The 21,978-nt window shown below is 39.4% G+C and overlaps 1 protein-coding gene across 4 annotated transcripts; it reads right to left on the reverse strand.

Moving 5' to 3' along the window:
- Nucleotides 1-1,046: 1,046 nt before the first annotated feature.
- cd99l2 (CD99 molecule-like 2) lies at nt 1,047-13,996 on the reverse strand. Of its 4 annotated transcripts, XM_046851620.1 has the most exons (12): nt 13,414-13,996; nt 11,601-11,660; nt 11,231-11,278; nt 10,919-11,065; nt 10,181-10,282; nt 9,435-9,479; nt 7,959-8,012; nt 7,509-7,577; nt 5,690-5,752; nt 5,465-5,584; nt 5,305-5,370; nt 1,047-3,693 (listed from the first exon to the last, which is right to left on the reverse strand). In XM_046851620.1, exons 1-12 carry the CDS (start codon nt 13,469-13,471, stop codon nt 3,632-3,634), a joined length of 894 nt encoding a protein of 297 aa, XP_046707576.1. In that variant the 5' UTR covers nt 13,472-13,996; the 3' UTR covers nt 1,047-3,631. The 4 variants fall into 4 exon arrangements, with proteins under 4 accessions (XP_046707576.1, XP_046707577.1, XP_046707578.1 ...); XM_046851621.1 differs by lacking the exon at nt 7,959-8,012 and having other exon boundaries at nt 13,414-13,994; XM_046851622.1 differs by lacking the exon at nt 10,181-10,282 and having other exon boundaries at nt 13,414-13,992.
- Nucleotides 13,997-21,978: the final 7,982 nt, after the last annotated feature.

Below are 21,978 nucleotides of genomic sequence, written 5' to 3' on the forward strand. Positions count from 1 at the left end.
TTTACACTTCCATGACTTGACAAATGAATGATTAGTTGAATTATTCTCTGTTTTGTCTCCATGCTGCTCTGTAAAGGTCTATGAAGGTCCACTTGTGTTTCCTCCATTAAACATTCAGTGTAATGAAAGCTGAACTGTGAGCCATCAGTGCAAAGATACAACTGAAACTGGAGGCATGTTACACACTTCTTATAGCAGCTACGTAAGAGTTTAGTTACATCCTGTACTTACAACTGCTGTTCCCTTTTTCCTCTACAAACACACGGTGACTGTAATCCTGATGAACGTTTACAGACTAAGCCGTTGGTGAGGATGCATATTTAACCCTTCACATTTTTTGCACATGGTCTCTGTCTTTTTATGCATATGTTAAACATTTACCAGTCATTTCAACATGTTTTGTATTGAAGTTCTCCAATCACATGAGGATCACTGAAACTTGACCACTGAAGCTAGTTAAAGATCTGCTCGATTTCCAGTCTGATTGGTGTGGCCTCAGATTCCTGATTGGGGTGAACACAAATGGAATCCAATGAGGGTTTTATTCTTCATGGCATGCTGTGTTTTGAAACACTTTACAGATCATTGTGTTTGTAAATAGATGTATGAGGTTACCGTGGCCTTCCTATTAACCGTACCAAGGTTCTTCTCTAAATGTTCTCATCGCTAAGACTCAGTACTGCCACTTAATGGATATGTTTTGCACCATTCCATGTAACTCTAGAGTGTGTTGTGTGTGAAAATTCTTGATCAGCAGTTTCAGAAATACACACATAAACCCATCTGGCAGCAATAACCAAACAAGTCACTGGATTACAATTTTTTAATTGTGAATGCTAAGTGAAGCTGTTGATCTGATCCTGATGTTAGCACTGTGGTGCCTGTTCGCATAAGCATAAGAATGAGCAGTGTATTTAGCACATGTCCAATCCAGCATTGAGGTCTTTATTGCACAGTACATTTACAATGTACCTGTCAGATTTGTGGTCAAGTTGAAGAAGCTTCTGACATTCCGTGTGTAAAAATAAATAAATAAACCGATCCAGTTCAGTTTGTCATTTTTTTTATTGTTGCTTTTTTCTTCATATTAATCTCTTTCTATCAGGTATTGCCAGTGAGAGTTGAGACTTTAAAACAGATCTTTTATTTCCAAATACAAGTAGAAAATTGGCCGTTGAAGCAGTGATGATTGTCGGTAGATCTTAAACATGCTCTTGCCGTCACGTGATCAGCAGTGAATCTGGACTGAAGTGAACAGGCACTGGTGATACAATGCAACCTCCTACTGTATAATGTCTCGATTTGATCTGTGGAGTTGGTGGTAAAATGTGTCACTTCACTGGCAGTGCAAATCCGAAACACTTCTCTTCTTATAAAACCCGTCCGGACTTCATACGTCAAATGCAGTACGCGAGAAAAAACTGGCTACAGCTAAAGAATCGAAGCATGCATCTGTTTATTTTTTTTTTTTTACCCTTATAGAAAAAAGTTTTGCAGTTCCTATCCAAAAGACGCCAAGAGCCCCGAATTCCTTCGAAACCGAAAGCGGCCTCCCAACACGTGGCCTTCTCGATGACTAGCCACACTGATCACAGTGCATCCTTGGAGTCCACCGTGCAGGTGAAATAAAACAGTCGAATACGCACGCCACGCTACGCCACTCAAAGCATTTTTTCAAGGCATTTGTGAAATTTGAAATTTCGCTACGGACCGAATCTGAACAGTCGCCAGAATCTGAGGCAAAAACCCACACAGGGACAGGATCGCATCGTCACTGCCTTGTCTTTGGTGGTTTCCTTTTTTTTTTTTGCCAAAGTAACACCAGAGATGCTACATTAAAGTGATCAAGAAACAGCAGAGTACAAAAAAATTACATTCGTTTAGATTATTGACGTCGACTGGAACTCTCGGTAGGACGTGACGTTCTCGATGCGTTGAGTACAAGCGGACATTTGTATGTAGTAGAAGCGTTCTGGATGATCTGTGTGTTCTTCTGAATTACAGTGGACTGTCCTAGCAAGAGTTCGATTACGTACACATTCATCTGAAGCTGATAGTCAGCGTGCTCAACTCTCGTTTGCGATAGTGCGGCCGCGTAACAGGATAAGGCCTAAGAAGTAAAGCACCAGCAGCTTGTGGCTAAAAAGATAGATAAGGTGCAGCGAGGAGGCGACAGGAGTCAGGGGGGAAAAAACTGGGGAACCTCAGGGAAAGGAAAACAGGGCTGTGTTCCAACTGTTTTATTGCCTTCTTTTGAAACTTCGAAAACCTTCGGGCCTTAAAGTGGAATCCGAATCTGAAGCGAACAGCTGTTCGCGCAACGCAACAACGAGGGCCTTCTCAAATGCTTGAATGAAGGGAGGAAGTTACCGAACATACCAATAGGAACACAGCCAATGCAGCAAAACTGTAAAGGGGCAAGAGATTTTAAGTGGATCCAAAAGACAAAAGAATCTAAGCCCTAACACAATGACTGCTAACAAAAATCTATTGTACTGTAGCTACACTGCTACAAGTGCATATCAAGATACACCGATATAACCAGTACAAACATGAATAACACGCAAAAGCACATTGTACAAGCACAATATCTCTCTTTTTTTATCTTTTTTTTAACCACAAACGTCTCCGAACGGCAAATTCCCTAATAAGGGAAAAAAAAGTTACCATGTTTGTGCTAATGTAAGACTTCATCTTCTACATATTCCGAACAAGTATACTATGGCGTCTTCATTACAGGAATGTGCGCCTCTGAAAATCTGCTACTGCTGCTGGACCAGGAAACACACGCACACACGCACGCACAAAAAAACACAGCAAGTCGGCAGAGCTTGATCAACAAGGTTCCTTCAAAACAACTAGCTTCTGATACACCTAAGCTCACTTCAAGTCGTCAGTCATGTTTTAAATGCAAATTAAACCTGTGAGTGGCGATCTTCAGCTTTCTCTAAGCTTCTCAAAAGTCATGTTTAATCCCCCCCAAAAAAACGCCTATATACACAACAATTACTTCACAGGGCACAAATGTACAAATCATTGTAAAATGTTTTTTTTTCTTCTAATGTTAAAAGGTGCTTGTAAAAAGATAATAAAATCTTTAGCAAATGGAAACTGCAATCGTTAACAATTAATTTTATAAATCAGGAGAATCGGGTTCTGGTCCTGAATTCCCACTGAGTCACACACAGTGTGTCGATTCCTCTCTTAATGACCCGAGGAGTTCTGGACTGTAATGACGGGACCACAGTCCGACTCTCCTGCTCTAACGCTTCCCATATAGAAGTACTTCTTTAATATTATGTAAACAATCCAATCACACACCGTGGACCAATGACACACGCTAGTTGCACAGTGATGCTTTCACACAACAGTGTGACGCAAAGAAAACGCTGGAGCAGCACTAATGCATGAAGAGTTTGTCTCGCAACACATGAAACTTCTGCACGATTTCATTGAACTTCGAAGGATAAATATTGTAAACCGTCGTATTAGTGAGAATGAAGGCAAACCGTTAAAGAAATATTTCACAGAAACTTTGACTTCGTGACAAAGCAAAAGTACCCCCACCCCAACCCCACCCCACTGAGAGCATGTATGCACTCCCTCTTCAGGCTGGAAGATGCATCGCAGGTTACACCTTGTTGTCTTCTGTGGGCGGCTCAGCGTTCGGGGGCTGGAGCAGAGTTTGTTGAACTGTAAAAATGAGAACGGTTTTGTTAGACAACAGTTTCAACAAAGTGAGAAAGCATAAAACATATGCATACCTGCATGTCCTCGGTTTCTAACCATACATTATACATAAATAGAACCTGTATATTTCACTTACTGTATATTTACATTTACTGTCCTGCAGTAAAGCCATTAGAACATCATATAGTCCTGTGTCTTTTTTTTAATATATTTTATGACTTGACTTATGATTATTATTAAAGATTACGTGACTGAACTTCTCATGATTTTGAAGAAAGGATTATATTATATACAGTGGAACCTCGGGTTACGAACGCCCCGGCATACGTATAATTCAGGTTACGAATCGCAGTTCATAAAAAATGTTGCCTCTAGTTACGAGAAATTTTTTAGGATACGAGCGTTGCGCACGGAAAAATCGCAGGCAGGTTAGTTTTTTTTACGTATCGCCACGTGCTCTCGCTGCGCTCTCGTGCAGCACATACACATCCGCTCGTCGCTCTAACAGTGTGGAATTACTGAACTTTAAATACTGTACGTATTCCTATCACCATGCCGCCAACAAAGTAGCCTGATGGAAATTCTCCTTCCAAACAATAACTCTCCCTCCTCCCGCTTCTACGGACGTCGTCTCCATCATGCACGCAGCGAGACTTCTTAAAAGTAAGGTACCATTTAAAGATTTATTTTTTATATGGTTATATGTTTTTATATGATGCGATTTCAATATAACATGTTAAAAGTAAATAATATTAGTGAATATTGGCGTTATTTTTTTTTAAGAAACACTTTTTGGGTGTCCAGAACGAATTACCGAAGTTTCTATTCATTCTTATGGGAAAATTTGTATCGGGATACGAGCTTTTCAGGTTAAGAGTAAAGTGATGGAACCAATTAAACTCGTAACCCAAGGTTCCACTGTACTATCAAACTTAATATTGACCAAAACATGAATGTGTCATATAAAAACCATTCATTGGAGCATTTTGAAATGTACTCTGAATGAAAATCCTGTTAGTTTGGAAAAGAAGACGTTCATGTAGATGATTGTTCAGTTTCAGATTGTATACGTGCCACTTGTTACAGAAATTGTATACAGATTATATGAATTAGTGTCAGAATTAAATCCACTTATTTCAGTCGCACACATGAGATTTATACAATTGTTTCAGTGACCGTCATTTTCATATTAATATGAATTGATTAAAGAAACAATGTGAAATGTCTAAACTGGTATTAGGCCAATGGGAGATTATAAATGCAGAGTTTATGAGAAAACGGAAATGAATGAATTGACATGAGTGACAAAATGATCTTAAACCATTCCAATTCCATTGAGCGTATCCAAGTTTTCCAAGTACATTTAAAAAAACCTTAAAAACATTTCAACCCTAACCCTGTTGTGTCTTAACCTACGAGTTATAAAATCCCTAGTGTGCATAATATCACGTCAGTGTGAGAAGTTTCTGACGACAGTCACAAAGACACTTCGAAGACAACTAGGTGTAACAAATAGCAGTTTCAATGTGCAATGTACTTTGTGTCAACAAGAAATTAGGTACAATGTAACAATAACAAGAGGGGAAAAAAAAAGAAAGAGCCCCTAAGCCTTACCTTGAGGTTCCTGAGCCACGACGGCTTCTGGATTCTCTGCTTTAACAATATCTGCATTTAGACTCTCTGTGAAAAAAAGCAGTGACAGTGAAGAACATTGGAAGAGGCAGGACAAACGGTCTGTCCATATGACAATAAAGTGCTAGTCGTTAGTTCTTACGTTGTATGCTGAAGCAGAACTTCTTCTTCTGGTAAGAGATATAGCCGCTGACTGCACCAAACAGCGCCATGGCAACAGCACTTACAATCCCAGCGATGGTGCTAGTCTCAGTCATGGTATCTTAAAAAAAAGTTACAAAATGTATCTTGGTAATGGAGCCGGCTTCTTATATTTTCTGGTAACAATTTAAAAAAAGCTATGCTGGAATAAGGATATAATTGTTACCATAATCGCCATCGTCAGCAGGTTCCACAACACCACCTGAACCTCCTGAACCACCTCGTCCTCCTAGTAGCACACACATATTCCTTGAGTCAAGAACGATATAAAGATCAGCAGAAAACTTAGTTATGGAAATTATGAAGAGACATTTTTCCCCACACATAAAAAATAAAATGTTTTTCCCTTATAGACTTTATATTAACCAAGGACAAACCAGACTCCAAAAAAGTTGGGACACTGTACAAATTGTGAATAAAAACAGAATGCAATGATGTGGAATTTTCAAATTTCAATATTTTATTTAGAATACAACATAGATGATATTTCAAATGTTTAAAATCAGAAAATGTATAATTTTAAGGGGAAAATAAGTTGATTTTAAATTTCATGGCATCAACACATCTCAAAAAAGTTGGGACAAGGCCATGTTACCACTGTGTGGCATCCCCTCTTCTTTTTATAACAGTCTGCAAACATCTGGGGACTGAGGAGACAAGTTGCTCAAGTTTAGGAATAGGAATGTTGTCCCATTCTTGTCTAATACAGGCTTCTAGTTGCTCAACCGTCTTCTTTGTCGCATCTTCCTCTTTATGACGCGCCAAATGTTTTCTATGGGTGAAAGATCTGGACTGCAGGCTGGCCATTTCAGTACCCGGATCCTTCTTCTACGCAGCCATGATGTTGTAACTGATGCAGTATGTGCATTGTCATGTTAGAAAATGCAAGGTGGTCCCTGAAAGAGAGGACGTCTGGATGGGAGCATATGTTGTTCTGTAGAACTTGGATATACCTTTCAGCATTAATGGTGCCTTTCCAGATGTGTAAGCTGCCCATGCCACACACACTCATGCAACCCCATACCATCAGAGATGCAGGCTTTGAAACTGAGTGCTGATAACAACTTGGGTTGTCCTTATCCTCTTTAGTCCGGAAGACATGACATCCCAGTTTTCCCAAAAGAACTTCAAATTTTGATTTGTCTGACCACAGAACAGTTTTCCACTTTGCCACAGTCCATTTTAAATGAGCCTTGGCCCAGAGAAAACGCCTGCGCTTCTGGATCATGTTTAGATATGGCTTCTTTTTTGACCTATAGAGTTTTAGCCGGCAACGGCGAATGGCACGGTATTTATCCTTCTGGAAGTATTCCTGAGCCCATATTGTGATTTCCATTACAGTAGCATTCCTGTATGTGATGCAGTGCGTCTAACGGCCCGAAGATCACGGGCATCTAGTATGGTTTTCCGGCCTTGACCCTTACGCACAGAGATTGTTCCAGATTCTCTGAATCTTTGGATGATATTATGCACTGTAGATGATGATAACTTTAAACTCTTTGCAATTCTTCTCTGAGAAACTCTTTTCTGATATTACTTGACTATTTTTCGCTGCAGCATTGGGGGAATTGGTGATCCTCTGCCCATCTTGACTTCTGAGAGACACTGCCACTCTAAGAGGCTTTTTTTTATACCCAATCATGCTGCCAATCGACCTAATAAGTTGCAAATTGGTCCTCCAGCTGTTCCTTATATGTACATTTAACTTTTCTGGCCTCTTATTGCTATCTGTCCCAACTTTTTTGGAATGTGTAGCTCTTATGAAATCCAAAATTAACCAATTTTTGGCATGACATTTCAAAATGTCTCACATTCAACATTTGATATGTTATCTATATTCTATTGTGAATAAAATATAAGTTTATGAGATTTGTAAATTATTGCATTTCTTTTTTCTTCACATTTTGTACAGTGTCCCAACTTTTTTGGAATCGGGTTTGTATATAAAGAATATAAATTTTCTCTAAATTGGTCTAATCTCCTACCTTTCCCTTTGTCTGGCTTGTAGGTGTCATCCACAACATTAGCTAGATCTTCATCTGTTAGAGTGCCTTCTGTGAAGGCAGAAAAAAAACCATTACACGTGAGCACCATATAAAAGGTTCCCACACACACAAAGTCCCAACGCTACAGAAAATCCTCAACACGAAACAAAGAGAGTGGTTATCCTCTGAAAGCAGGAGAGAATAACAGCTATTACCAGAAGCAAGAATGCATTATGCATGCATTATGTTTTATACAGTAGCAGAACAGACTCAGAGTGGGCGAGTTATTAGTAGGATGCGTTTACACACTGCACAAGGCTATAATCAGAGCCAGACTGCTGATTAAACCATATTAATGTCAAAAAGGTGGATTTCAAATCTTTTCACGTGAGAAGCAGATTTCATTCGCAGGACAGGAAGCATCACCCATAAGCAGTATGTTTTCCTCACCACCAGTTCCACCACTGATACCGGGCTTGCGGTCACCTCCTCCAAAGCCATTATCTGATAGGAACACGAGAGTTCAGTCTGACTTCACATTCACACTTCTTTCTCAGAGATCACTTCATTGGCATTAGCATATTATCAAGCAATTAGCTCTCTCATATATAACAGTGCTAAATAGTAGTGCTAAAAAACAGCATACAAGCAAACGTTTCTTCAAATGTACCACTTTTCCAATTTTATGTGATGTGAATCCATCCAGTGCACTGACGCTAATGCCGCATTGCACACAAGGCACATGAGACACATGAAAGAAAAGATTTCTACCCTGTTCCTCGAATATGAGCTTACAGTTACCCCAATCACCTAGTGTCACTGTGATTGTTCAGAAGGATGACGTTTTCTCTCTCTCTCTTAAGTCCCAGTAAAGGATCTCTGTGGCATTGGCCCGAGGTTAACAGCTTTAACATATATCTCTTATGTACAACATTTAACAAGTGAAAGCTTTAACTGGCCTGAAGATGGATGTTTATTTTTCAGGCACAGTTCAGGTCTTGCCATAAAAACCGACCTCTGAAAAACAGCCACCTCCATTTTTTTTTAAAGTTTGATATGGAATAAGAGAGCAAAAATTAAAAAAGTCTTGCTTAGTTGCCTCTTTTTGAAAAACTAAAACACAGCTTTCAGTGAAATACCATATAGTCCTAAATCAATGATTTTAGAAACATGCAGGTGACATTAAAATTAAAAAAAAGGGGAAAAAGACAATGTGTGTGTTTGGACTGTTCGTACTGGTAGTCTGATCAGCACTAAATGGCACGAATCCATGTGTGTTACTGTCATGTAAGGTGTACTCTAATTACAATGTCCAAGCCTGGCGCCGGTGAGGTCAGCTGCCATCACAACTGCTCCGGCTACGTGTTCTCTTCATAAGCATAAATTGTATATACACTTTTTTTCTCATATATGTTTATATATTTTATATGGTTAATACTTTATTTATCTGCCTTCTTTTTCTTGGTTTATTTTTCTCCCCATCCTATTCCCTCATGCCAGACCGTCGTAAAAAGCATTTCACTGAATGTCGTACCCTGTATGTATGTGTATGTCACAAATAAAATTTGATTTGACAAATGTCTTTCCATTATGTCTTTCAGTACAAAAACCCAGCCAGCTGAGCACCCCGTCTAACTGAACCTCATGTATCTGTGCCTCAATAATACAACCTGTTTCAAAATCACTGTGTTTAGTATTCCTGCTCTATCTTGCCTGCAACAGCTCATGACAGGATGTTAACCATTTACATGTACCATTTGCTTGATGCAGTTTCTCGGGTTCTGTTATATAAAATGTTAAATAAAACGGGTTTCCCTTTTTTTTTTGGGACTAAATATATTTCGCCATTTGACAGTCACTGCATGTTTCCTAGCTGGCAGTTCAATTAACCATAGTGAAAAATGACAGAAATAATCAATCACTCACCATCTTTTCCAGGCAAACCATCAGCGAGGTTCCAATCATCTGCACCTAAAACAAACATATATATTATCAAGAGTGTGCATTTTGTAAGACATCTGTGCACATTTAAAAATACATAACACAAACATAGTATTAACAAAGCCAGAGCAATATCGCAATGATACTTTTAAATACAAATAATTTAAGCCTATTGAAAAAAAAATTATTTTTTGTTGCTTTTAAAATGAGCATAACCATTGCTCTGGTGAAGCTTTTGGTATATTTAACAGGAAAGACATTCCTCGTTCATGCCAAATTGCTGTGATATAAGAAGAATAAAGCACTTTGAGATTCATTTTGATTTATTGATTGTCTATAATTTTTCTCCCTTATTTTTTATTAAAGTTCTATAAAATATAAAGCAGAGGTATAAAAAGAGTAGATATGGTTAACGTGATGCTGGCATGCAGAATCACAATGAAGACAGAAAACAGTGGGAATTACAATCTCTAGCCTGCAGAGATATAAACATGCATACAGGCAACACACTGGTGATTGTACATGTAGTGAATTTATGGGAATAAAAGAAAACATTGGGGAAAAATCCACAGACACAAAATATAGTAAGAATGTTTTTTTTACTTCAACTCATGATGCTGGTAATTACAGTGATTTGTGTCTTCCTTCATGTGCTTTGAATCTGGTTGTATAAATGGACAAACACAGACTCTGGGACTATGAGTGGCTCCACTGTGGAACACAATACACACCGGCCTTGCGAGGCGGGGGAGAGGTTCGGAGCGGTCTGGAGGTTGAGCGAGGCAACAAAGCAGGCCGCACGGTTGGGCCAAAATATTCAGCAGGGGTCTCCTCTGTCAGTAAAAGCTAGTAAGGTTAACACACACTCACATACACACAAGTTGCTTAACAAAAGTAGGATTTGAAAAAAGGCTTAGCATTAAGTGTAAAAATTCCACCCAGCATGTATAAACATTATAAAATAACTAAAATAATCACAAATAACGGCCATTATTATCATTAAAAAAAATACATAAAATTTGTATAGGCCATTTTTAAAGGTCAATTCCTATAAGAAGAATACGATTATAGTATTTACAAACTAGGGATTTGGATTGTACACTACCTCTGCATTTATGGCTGCTGATTTGCACTCAGCCAGAGGCTGCCCTGATATCAGTCAGACAGGGCACACTGTTTTTAACCTAAGACCAACTGGAAAATTACGCCTTTTCATTACCCATAAATCAACTTTTTCCTAATACCATTTACTGCAGGGCAGGGTCTTTGGGTTGTGTATGTGCAGAGAAAAAAAAAGATTTGTATCGATAGCAGAACAAAATGCTGATTTCTAGAGAATTCTGCATGAATTATTACTGGCCAAGCTTGAGGGAGAAAAAAAAGCACCTGAAAATCTACAATTAGAAAGAATAATGTGTCTGTATTTGAGCAATAAATAAAGAAATTAGGACCATATTGATGACTCTCACCTCCTTTGGGTTTGGTTGTGGGCTTGACAGGGTCTTTTGGCTTGACAGGGTCTTTTGGCTTGACAGGGTCTTTTGGCTTGACAGGGTCTTTGGGTATTATGGGGGGCTTTGGGGTATTTTTATCAAAAACGTCTGCGAGATCCAAATCTACCAAGTGACACACAATGGCCTGTGTTAGAACAACAACTGAAGTGAATAGATAATCAATTATCAGGCAGTGGTTTAGGACATGAGACATTTATTTTAATGCGTAAAGTAATTAAATACTAATTGAAGCTAGAAATGTTTTAAAAGCGGTTGGATTGTAATTACCTCCACCTGCTTCTCCTGTTTTTTCATTTGGCTTGGGCGTTGGAGTAGCTGGAAAACAAAACATATTAGTTGTGAATCAATTCCACACTTAAACTTTGTTTTTTTTTTTACTTTCTACTTAGGAATATGTGTGTCTCTCTGACAATGGGGCAATAATATTCTTCATTCAATCATATTAATAATTTAGTAATATAAAACTTATTAATAATTAAACAAAAACCGGTTATAAATATATTGTTTGTAATCTTGCTGAATCTAGAAATTAAATCCAAAACAAAGTTTAAGCTAAAAAATCTTAAATGGCCTGATTTGGTTTTAGCTAAACATTAGAGATTACTGTGGCTCTCAACGCGAAAATTTTTTTTCTTACGAGGCTTCGGATCTTCAACATCTTCAACAGCATCGGCCAGGTTCCAATCTTGCGTCAGACCTAAACCAAAAATCAAACTCATTCATAATTTGTAACCACAGTACACAAAAAAAATGATATTCAATCTCCCAAAACAAACCTGAAACTAAAACACACATTAATTTGTAATATCATGGTTTTATTTATTGTGTATGTGAATGACATTCCAAATCTGACAGCTGGTTTGTGCACAAGGGAAATATTCATCATACACAAAATAACCCTTTTGTATTCACATAACTCACAAAGAAGATATTTCAAGAAGGATTTTTTCCTTGCGTGCCACTTTGATTAAAGAGCTTATAGATTAAGATTCAGACATCTGGACGAATGTCAGAGGAAGTCCAAATGACGAAGAAAGCATTTGTCCATAACTAGTGGCTCACTGTTTATATTTTTCTTTGTTGTCATTTTATTTCCATCGTATAATGCTCTACACTACCTCTACAAAGCCTTCAAACTTGTCTGATAGGCTTATCTCTGTCACTCTGTCTGCAGCTATTTTTTTCTGGACGGAGACCTTTGCACTTCATGCCAGGATTAGTAACAGTATTAAAAACACCATGCACTGCTGCCAGGTGTCCTGTGTCATGTGACCCATTGCATGTGACTTTTGCTGAGTATGTATATTTACTCTCCTGAGTCATTTATCTGTACAATATATATACATATACACACATACATAAACATATACATACATATACACACACATACATACACATATATAAAATGTGTGTATATGTGTGTGTGTGTGTGTGTGTGTGTGTGTGTGTATAGGGGGATTCTATACGAGATCTAGATATATGCAATCAGTTTCAGAAATGCATGGTTACAGATCATAGATTTTAAGTCATAATGCAAAAGGCCTGGACAGAGATCAGTATGTAATCATGCATAAATTATGAACCTAATGAGATGAAGGTTAAGCACATGGCTTCTAGCAGGGATCTGATTACAAACACAGCAGCGGGTGTGGCTGATAAAACGGAGGAGACAGAAGGTAGTCATTCAAGGTTTTTTTGGGCTGGGTAGACTACTGCAATGTAGGGGAGGGGGGAGACACGACAGCTGCATTATACAGTATTAGATCCCCATTATTAAAGCAAATGCAACTCGCACGCTCAGACGTGTCTAAACAGCAACGTGTCTTCTTAGTGGTGGAAACAATAGCTTTGAGAAAAATAAAAACGCTTTCCTATAGAATCACCACCCCAAATAGAATGGTATCTCCCCGTATTGCGCAGTCCCCCCCCAAAAAACCCCTAGACGTATGCTGCACCTGGGTTCTGTGTAGCTCATAAAGCGCATGCGCATTGCGCTCTACCTGCACGCTATCGGAGCGCACGAGACCGGCGAAAGCGCTATTGTTGATATGGGCGTGTTTCTGATTTTGTCTGGTCTGCAATATCATGCTGGATCTAATGCGTTACAGTTGGGGTTTTTGGAAATAATTTTTTTTTTTTGTAAATCATAATACTGATGATTTAAAAAATAAATAAATAAATACATTTTGTCATAAATCTGCAGACTACCTCTTTGGCTCGTGATACCCAGACCATGAAGGCAGACATAGTCTAGTCTAGCACAGCTGTATCCCAACAGTTTCTCACAACTAAAGCAAAACAGTGCGTGAAAACCAAAAAATCCCAGCTTTAAACTAAACTATTTAACACGCAATGTGTGTTACACGTATAACAGGTGCTGGTAGAAAGAACAGAAAAGCGATGACGCGACAGGGGGGTTTAACAAAAGAGGGCCGACGGGCTGCACTCACCTCGCAGTGTGAACAGGTAAAAAAGGGCCAAAAGAAGCCAGGGCGAAAACCTCTTCATGGTTCAGAGTGCGGTAGAGTGTTCCCTCGATGAAGATTTTCTCCTTTTCGGGACCGATATAAGAGTCAGGAGAGCGCGAGGGCTGAGAGTGTGAAGCCGCTGCACCGAGCTGCACCGCCGCAGTGTGAGTGCGCGGGAGGTGGCGAGATTCACGTTAGAGCCGCTCACAGGGCGGATCCTCTTCTTCACCCACTCTCCACTCTGCCATGAGCGTCGAGACCGTTATACCACGACCTACATTCATCATTCATCACACACAACATGGAGGAATGACACGTGTGGGTCGAGTGGAGATGCAAAAAAAAAATGCTCCATTAAGCCCAATCGACTTTTAAACATATATCGCACAAGCGCAACCCAGACAGCGAATATTGAATGATAGCGGATACAGAAACACAACAATATAATTTTAAACGATTCACTAGAAAGCTATGTATACTCCAGCCTTCCCCACCAATATTACATTTAAATTACATTTTGTGACGTCATAAACATGGTAACAAATTAAACCTGTTAGAGCCTCAACTCTAACTCTGTTTCTACTCTCCCCATTTGTGTCTGTAACTTGTGTGGTGTACACGTCTGCATCAAGTCAAGTTTATTTCTATTGCACTTTTCACAATCCACAGTGTCTCAAAGCAGCTTTACAGCATTTAAGAATTTAAGTGAATTATGTGTATTTATCCCTGATATTTATCCCCAGCCTGGGGCGACTTGGACAAGGAAAAACTCTCAAAGATGTTATGAGGAAGAAATATTGTGAGGAACCAGACTCAGAAAGGGGGAACCCATCTTCATTTGTGTGATATCCAGAGTGTGATTATAAATCTTAAAACATTACAAAAGTGAGAACTAACATGGGCTCTGGAATGTAAGATTGTGAGGAATGTCATTTCTACAGTCTTCTACAGTCAGTTGACATTATAGAACCAGGAGCTACTGAGCAACTCATTAAACAGCCTGGTATGGAGCCAACAACCTGTCTCTAAACGCTGACAAAACTAAAGAGATGGTTGTTGACTTCAGGAGAGCACAGAGTGACCATTCTAAACTGAACATCGATGGATCCTCCGTGGAGATCGTCAAGAGCACCAAATTCCTTGGTGTTCACTTGGCGGATAACCTCACCTGGTCACTCAACACCAGCTCCATCTACTTCCTACTTCCTGAGAAGGCTGAGGAAAGCCCATCTCCTCCCCATCCTGACCATGTTCTACAGAGGGACCATTGAGATCATCTTGAGCAGCTGCATCACTGCCTGGTTTGGGAACTGCACCGTCTCGGATCGCAAGACCCTACAGAGGATAGTAAGGACAGCTGAGAAGATCATCGGAGTCTCTCTCCCCTCCATCATTGACATTTACACCACACGCTGCATCCGCAAAGCCAACAGCATTGTGGATGACCCCACACACCCCTCACACACACTCTTCACCCTCCTGCCATCAGGGAAGCATTTCCGAAGCATTTGGGCCGTCACATTCAGACTGTACAACAGTTTCTTCCCCTTAAGCCATCAGGCTTCTCAACACAGAGCTGAACTGAACTGAACTCTCTCACACACACACACACACACACACACACACACACACACACACACACACACACACAGTGTGTGACTGCTCTGTACAACCTGGACTCAACACACACTCGTACCCACTTCAGTACCACTCACATCACTTCATTACCATAAACTGTTTACATGCCGTTTTTGCACATCTTTTCTGGATTGCTGCTATTTGCTCTTTTGCACAACATTTTGTTTACATTTTTGCTACTGTTCACATTGTCTCTTTACAACAGGTATACCGGCAGAGCTATTTTGTGTTTTGTGTATTGTCTTGCAGTGTCTTGTGTTGTCTTTGCACTGTCTTGTGTTGTCTTTGACTGTTTGCACCAGGTTGCACACATGCACTTTATGTGGCGAGGACACTTACTAGTCCTTAGCCCTGTGTTTTCTGTTCTGTGATTGTTGTTGTATGTATCATCAGGGTTCTGTAGGAACGTTGTTTCATTTCACTGCGTACTGCGTCAGCTATATATAGTTGAAATGACAATAAAAAGCTTCTTGACTTGACTTGACTTGCACTCATAAAATAGCTCAACATTTGAGATCATTATAAATCCAACACCAGCTTCTCCATGCCAGAGCCTTTAAACACTCAAAGAGGTTTAATGTCCAAACTACACATGAAGTGACATCTAAATGGCACTGGTACATCTTTAGATGGTTCAGGATGTTTGTGGGCTCTGCCTCTACTTCTTTTAAGGTCCATAATCTTCATGAGGTGGGACGTAACTGGAGCTGCCGCAACCTCAGGATGTCTCGGGATAGAGAAAGAGAAGCAGTGGAGAGGAATTAGTGTAGCTGCTGTTCATAATATCAACAAGCACAAGTTGATTTGTCAAGATGTACTGGAGCATAAGGTTATGATATGTGATATGTGAACACTGTCAGAAAGACTATTCCAAAGTTTAGGAATAACTACTGTTACCTTATACAAAATTGGTTCTATATTGCACTGACTGCTGTTATTGCACTTACTGCCTATAACACCTTTCTATATTGCATTGACAATGACAATGTCTCACTTGATGAGAGTGAAGAGAAACGGTATTACAATTCATCTGTATGTCTGCACATATGGTGGCATTGACAAATAAAAACCTTGACCTTACATAATGTATATACTGTATATCAATATTTTATCACTCATCTTTTGATGCTTGGTTATTTTTATCCAGATTCATCTCACAGAACATAGAACTGGGATCTGTAATTGAGTTTCTCATTTGGCTTTATTATCACTAAGGGAGTTCATTAGGCAGCCAGCCTTCACAACGATCAAGAGTGAAGCATTTAACTTTCACCCCTCAAACTAATGAAGCAATCACTAGCAATGTCTTTGTTTCAGTCGACTGAGGCAATCAGGGTTTTTTCCGCATTAAGTGGCTTTGAGATACAAATAAAACATATTAGTGTAAAATGCTCCTAGACTACAGAAAGAACATTACTGTATGACTAGGTATGTGAAAGTTCTGGCGATCTGTTGCTTTGCCTTACATGGGTGCCTTGTCTTGCATTAAAACCATTAAACACTTTGTAATCATAAAGCATATTATGCACTAACTACAGTATAACAACTAGGAAAGCTATATAGTTTTGACATAACTGATGAATAAGGAGCTACAATAGATTTTTTTTTTCACTTACATAGCATCACAGATATTCTCATACTCACAGTGATTCTTTACAATCAGCTAAGATTTTTTTTTTATTATTGTCTTTGAAACCTTGCGTTAGGAAGGGCATCCAGCGTAAAACGTGTCAAATTGAATATGCGGATCACAAATAACAATTTCATACCGGATCGTTTGAGGCCCGGGTTAACAACGACCTTCACAGGTATCGTTAGCCGAAAGGGTACCGGTGGAAATTGGGCTACTGTTGGCCTAAGGAGGAAAAGGAGAGGAGGAAGACGTCTACAGAGACAGCAGGAAAAGGAAAAGTGTAGGAGAGTGGAGGTTCGGGGTGGTACTTTAAGTGTTGGTACTATGACTGGTAAAGGGAGAGAGATAGCTGATATGATTGAGAGGAGAAAGGTAGATATGTTGTGTGTTCAGAAGACCAAGTGGGAAGGGAGTAAGGACAGGAACATTGGAGGTGGGTGTAAACTGTTCTATTATGGTGTGGATGGAAAGAGAAATGGTGTAGGGGTGATCCTGAAGAAGGAGTACAGTAAAAGTGTAGTGGAGGTGAAGAAAGTTTCTGATAGGGTAATGAACGTGAAGCTGGAAGTTGAAGGGATGATGATAAATGTCATCAGTGCCTATGCTCCACAAGTCGGCTGTGAGATGGAGGAGAAGGAAAAATTCTGGAGTGAATTAGATGAAGTGGTAGATGGTGTACCTAGGAATGAAAGATTGGTGAATGGGGCAGACTTTAATGGGCATGTTGGTGAAGGGAACAGAGGTGATGAGGAGGTGATGGGTAGGTATGGCCTTAAGGAGAGGAATGTGGAAGGGCAGACGGTGGTGGATTTTGCTAAAAGGATGGAAATGGCAGTGGTGAGTACGTATTTTAAGAAGAAGGAAGATCATAGGGTGACCTATAAGAGTGGAGGAAGGTGCACACAGGTGAACTATGTTCTATGCAGGAGATGCAACCTGAAGGAGATTGGAAACTGTAAGGTGTTGGTGGGGGACAGTGTAGCTAAACAGCATCGGATGGTGGACTGGTGGTTCTGGAGCTGAAGGATAGTTCTGGAGGTGAAGAAGAAGAGGAGGAGAGTGAGGACTGAAAGAAGAATAAGATGTTGGAAGTTGAAGGAGGAAGAGTGTAGTGTGAGGTTTAGGGAAGAGGTCAGACAGGGGCTCGGTGGTGGTGAAGAGGTGTTGGATGATTGGGTAACTACTGCAGGCATAATGAGGGAGGCAGCTAGAAAAGTACTTGGTGTGACATCTGGAAATAGAAAGGTAGACAAAGAGACGTGGTGGTGGAATAAGGAAGTGCAGGAGAGCATAAGGAGAAAGAGGTTGGCAAAACAGAATTGGGATCGACGGAGTGATGAGAAAAGTAGGCAGGAGTACAAGGAGACGTGGCAGCAGGTAAAGAGGGATGTGGGAAAAGCTAAGGAAAAGGCATATGAGGAGCTGTATGAGAAGTTGGACACTAAGGAAGGAGAAAAGGATTTATACCGATTGGCCAGGCAGAGGGACCGAGCTGGGAAGGATTTGCTGCAAGTTAGAGCAATAAAGGATGGAGATGGAAATGTGTTGACTGGTGAGGAGAGTGTGTTGAGAAGGTGGAGGGAGTATTTTGAGCATCTGATGAATGAGGAAAATCAGAGAGAGGGAAGGTTAGATGATGTGGAGATGGTGAAGCAAGATGTGGATAGGATTAGTAAGGAGGAAGTGAGAGCAGCGATTAAGAGGATAAAGAGTGGAAAGTCGGTTGGACCAGATGACATACCGGTAGAAGCGTGGAGATGTTTAGGAAAGATGGCAATGGAGTTTTTAATCAGATTGTTTAACAAGATTCTGGAAGGTGAGAGGATGCCTGAGGAATGAAGAAGGAGTTTGCTGGTACCAATCTTTAAGCATAAGGAAGATGTGCAGACCTGCAGTAACTACAGGGGAATTAAGTTGATCAGTGACACCACAAAGTTATGGGAAAGAGTAGTGGAAGCCAGGCTGAGAGAAGAGGTGACCATCTGTGAGCAACAGTATGGTTTCATGCCGAGGAAGAGCACCACAGATGCCTTATTTGCTTTAAGACTGTTGATGGAGAAGTATAGAGAAGGACAGAAGGAATTGCGTTGTGTATTTGTGGATTTAGAGTATGACAAAGGGGCAAGAGAGGAGTTGTGGTATTGCATGAGGAAGTCAGGTGTGTCAGAGAAGTATGTGAGGGTGGTGCAGGACATGTATGAGGACAGTGTGACAGCAGTGAAGTGTGCAGTAGGAAAGACAGACTGGTTCAGGCTGAAGGTTGGACTGCATCAAGGATCGGCCCTGAGTCCTTTCCTGTTTGCATTAGTGATGGACAGGTTGACGGACGAGGTCAGACAGGAGTCTCCCTGGACAATGATGTTTGCGGATGATATTGTGATTTGTGTTGAGAGTAGTGAGCAGGTTGAGAAGAGCCTGGAGAGGTGGAGATATGCGCTGGAGAGAAGGGGAATGAAAGTCAGTAGGAGTAAGACAGAGTACATGTGCGTAAATGAGAGGAAGGGCAGTGGAGTGGTGCGGTTACAGGGAGAAGAGGTGGAGAAGGTGGAGGAGTTCAGGTAACTGGGGTCAACAGTGCAAAGTAATGGGGAGTGTGTTAGAGAAGTGAAGAAAAGAGTGCAGGCAGGGTGGAGTGGGTGGAGAAGAGTGACAGGAGTGATTTGTGATAGAAGGGTATCTGCAAGAATGAAAGGGAAAGTTTATAGGACTGTGGTGAGACCTGCAATGTTGTATGGATTAGAGACAGTGGCATTGAATAAAAGACAGGAGGTGGAGCTGGAGGTAGGAGGACAGGGTTGTATGGAGACAAATGATCCGCTGTGGCGACCCCTAATGGGAGCAGCCGAAAGAAGAAGAAGAAGAAGAAGAAGAAGAAGAAACCTCAACCTTACTGGGTTTGATTTGCTAGCATAGCGCAAGCTGTTCAGATGTATTTTATAAAAGACCATGTAAGCTTTAAAACTCAGTGCAACCTAGAATACTTTTAATCAAGGGAACTACAATGAACATTCAAAGTGCAATAAAAGCAAGAGTATTCATGATTATAACAGTTGGAAAATATTTAAACATCTGTACTTTGTTACTATACTTAAATACTATTTTGGGGTATTTATACTTGTACTGGAGTTGCTAACCTTTTACTGCTTATCTTGAAAGTCTCATTTTCTATCATCTAATCAATGACTGTACGAAATATATAATCAAGTGGGCTCAGTTTTGCATTCAATCATTTCAGTTGTCCAATCATCCACTCAAGAAGAAGAAGAAGAAGAAGAAGAAGAAGAAGAAGAAGAAGATGATGATGATGATGAAAATAAATAATAAATAAAAGTTTATTAAATTTAGCAGTGTAAAAAAAAACTATTAAAAAACCCTTGTGACCTTGCCATGTTATAGCTATACAAAGTCTGAGGGCTTAAATCTTAGACTAAAACCTGAGCACCACTGGCTCAACAGTAAAATGTTTCAGAATTTAGGAGGAAGCAAGAAATACGTATAAAATCATGTGACTCCTTGGCTTCCTGGAAAGCATGAACTCCATTTAATTTGAAAGAACATGCTGAGATAGTTTTTGCTAACACTGACTAGCAATATTTACTACATTAGCATCTTTTCTGTTTAATGTCACGTAGCACCAGCCCTGTACAATTTCTTTTTATAATAATTTATTTTTAAAACAAGAACAGGATTTTTATACTTTTTTCATGGCTTCATGTTTTTGTTGTTTTGTTGGGAACATTGTGTAAAAATCTGGACCATATTTATGACCAAGAGCCTGAACAGACATAAAATTACCAGACATGCATGCTTATTTGCATAAACAACCAAAGTTTTGACATGAAGTCAGAGGTCAATAATTAAAACTAATATAAATTTTGTATTACCGATTAAACCAACTATGTATTAATGACATAGATGCTGTAAAACCTTCCAGTGCAGTATGAACAAGAAGTTTCTGAAAAATGTTTGGGAGAATAATAAAGTTCCTGTAAATGAGAACAGAATAGATACAGTTTCCTGTGTTCATAAATACATGCCTGTATGTGTGTGTGTGTGTGTGTGTGTGTGTGTGTGTGTGTGTGTGTGTGTGTGTGTGTGGACATTACAGCCTAATATCTTCCTGGACTTTCTGGACAATTTTTTTGTTGTGTTAATTGTCTGTATCAGATTTTTCTTTTTACACCATAGCCATAGCACCAATATGAAAGAAACACATTATGACTTTTTGTCATTTCATATATAAAAAATATTTAATTAATTAAATTATTAAATATTTGTATATACTGTTTAATGGTTTAACATCTTTGTTTTGTTTTGTGTTATGTATATTAATTTATAATTGGAGCTTTGACACCAATTTATTTAGGTAATAAATGCTGATCTTGGACAAACCTGTGCTTTCTTTGGTTATACGTTTAAGTAATCATTACTGCAGAAACTGCTAAACAAGACTCTCTTTTATATAAAAACAAACATCATAACTGCACATATTAAAAGCATTACATCAATATATGAATTTATTTCAGCCAATAATCTCATTGTTTATTTAAAATAATGGAATTACGAAATTTCATTCGCTCGAAAGAAATCTAGCCCTTGATCACTCACACCAGCAAGGGTCCTTTAAACACTATAATCACACTCAGTAGGAGGGAACTAAGCCTTTGTCGGCATATTTAACTAATAGTGTGTCTGATGTCAGGGGTTCATGGCCTTGCTGATGTAGAAGCGTCTATTTTCATTAGGCCACTGAGGTCTGTTATAAAGACCAATTAGATTCTGTTTAGTCTCACTTACTCTTTATTTTGGTTACTGCTGTTTCTCTGCTCATGTTAAATGTTTTTCAGGAGATAGAGCTTTTTTAATCACTATTTTAAACCCAAGGAAAGCATCAGTGGGAATTCTATTTTACATCAAAATAATTTCAAATTTGTTTCAAATAATTATACAAACTATAATTAAAACAACTAATATCTACTAGAACATCATTAGAGTTTGGTTATATTTACAACATTAAATACAGTATATGGACAAAAGTTTTGAGATGCCTGACTTTTCCATCCATAAGTGGTTCTTCCACAAGCTGACCACAAAATTGGAGGTTTTTTGTACAGGATGTCTTTGTGGGCAGTAACATTAAATTTTTCTTTCACTTGAACTCGGAGGCCCAAATCTGTCCCAGCATGAAGATATGAAGGTTTTCATGTGTTGAAGTGGAAGTTCTTGAGTGGCCTGTTATAAAGCTCTGCCTGCAACCCTGCTACCTTTGGGTGCAT

This window comes from Silurus meridionalis, chromosome 6 (assembly GCF_014805685.1).
Source record: "Silurus meridionalis isolate SWU-2019-XX chromosome 6, ASM1480568v1, whole genome shotgun sequence".
NCBI lineage: Eukaryota > Metazoa > Chordata > Actinopteri > Siluriformes > Siluridae > Silurus > Silurus meridionalis.

What these genes read in the sequence shown, in the direction of transcription:
- cd99l2 (XM_046851620.1), bottom strand. Translation starts at nt 13,471, where the DNA reads ATGAAGAGGTTTTCGCCCTGGCTTCTTTTGGCCCTTTTTTACCTGTTC. An exon ending in TCCCCCGCCTCGCAAGGCCG is followed by an intron (nt 9,480 to 10,180) that starts GTGTGTATTGTG and finishes TGTTTGTTTTAG; the next exon opens with GTGCAGATGATTGGAACCTC. An exon ending in TGGTTTGCCTGGAAAAGATG is followed by an intron (nt 8,013 to 9,434) that starts GTGAGTGATTGA and finishes TGTTCCTATCAG; the next exon opens with ATAATGGCTTTGGAGGAGGT.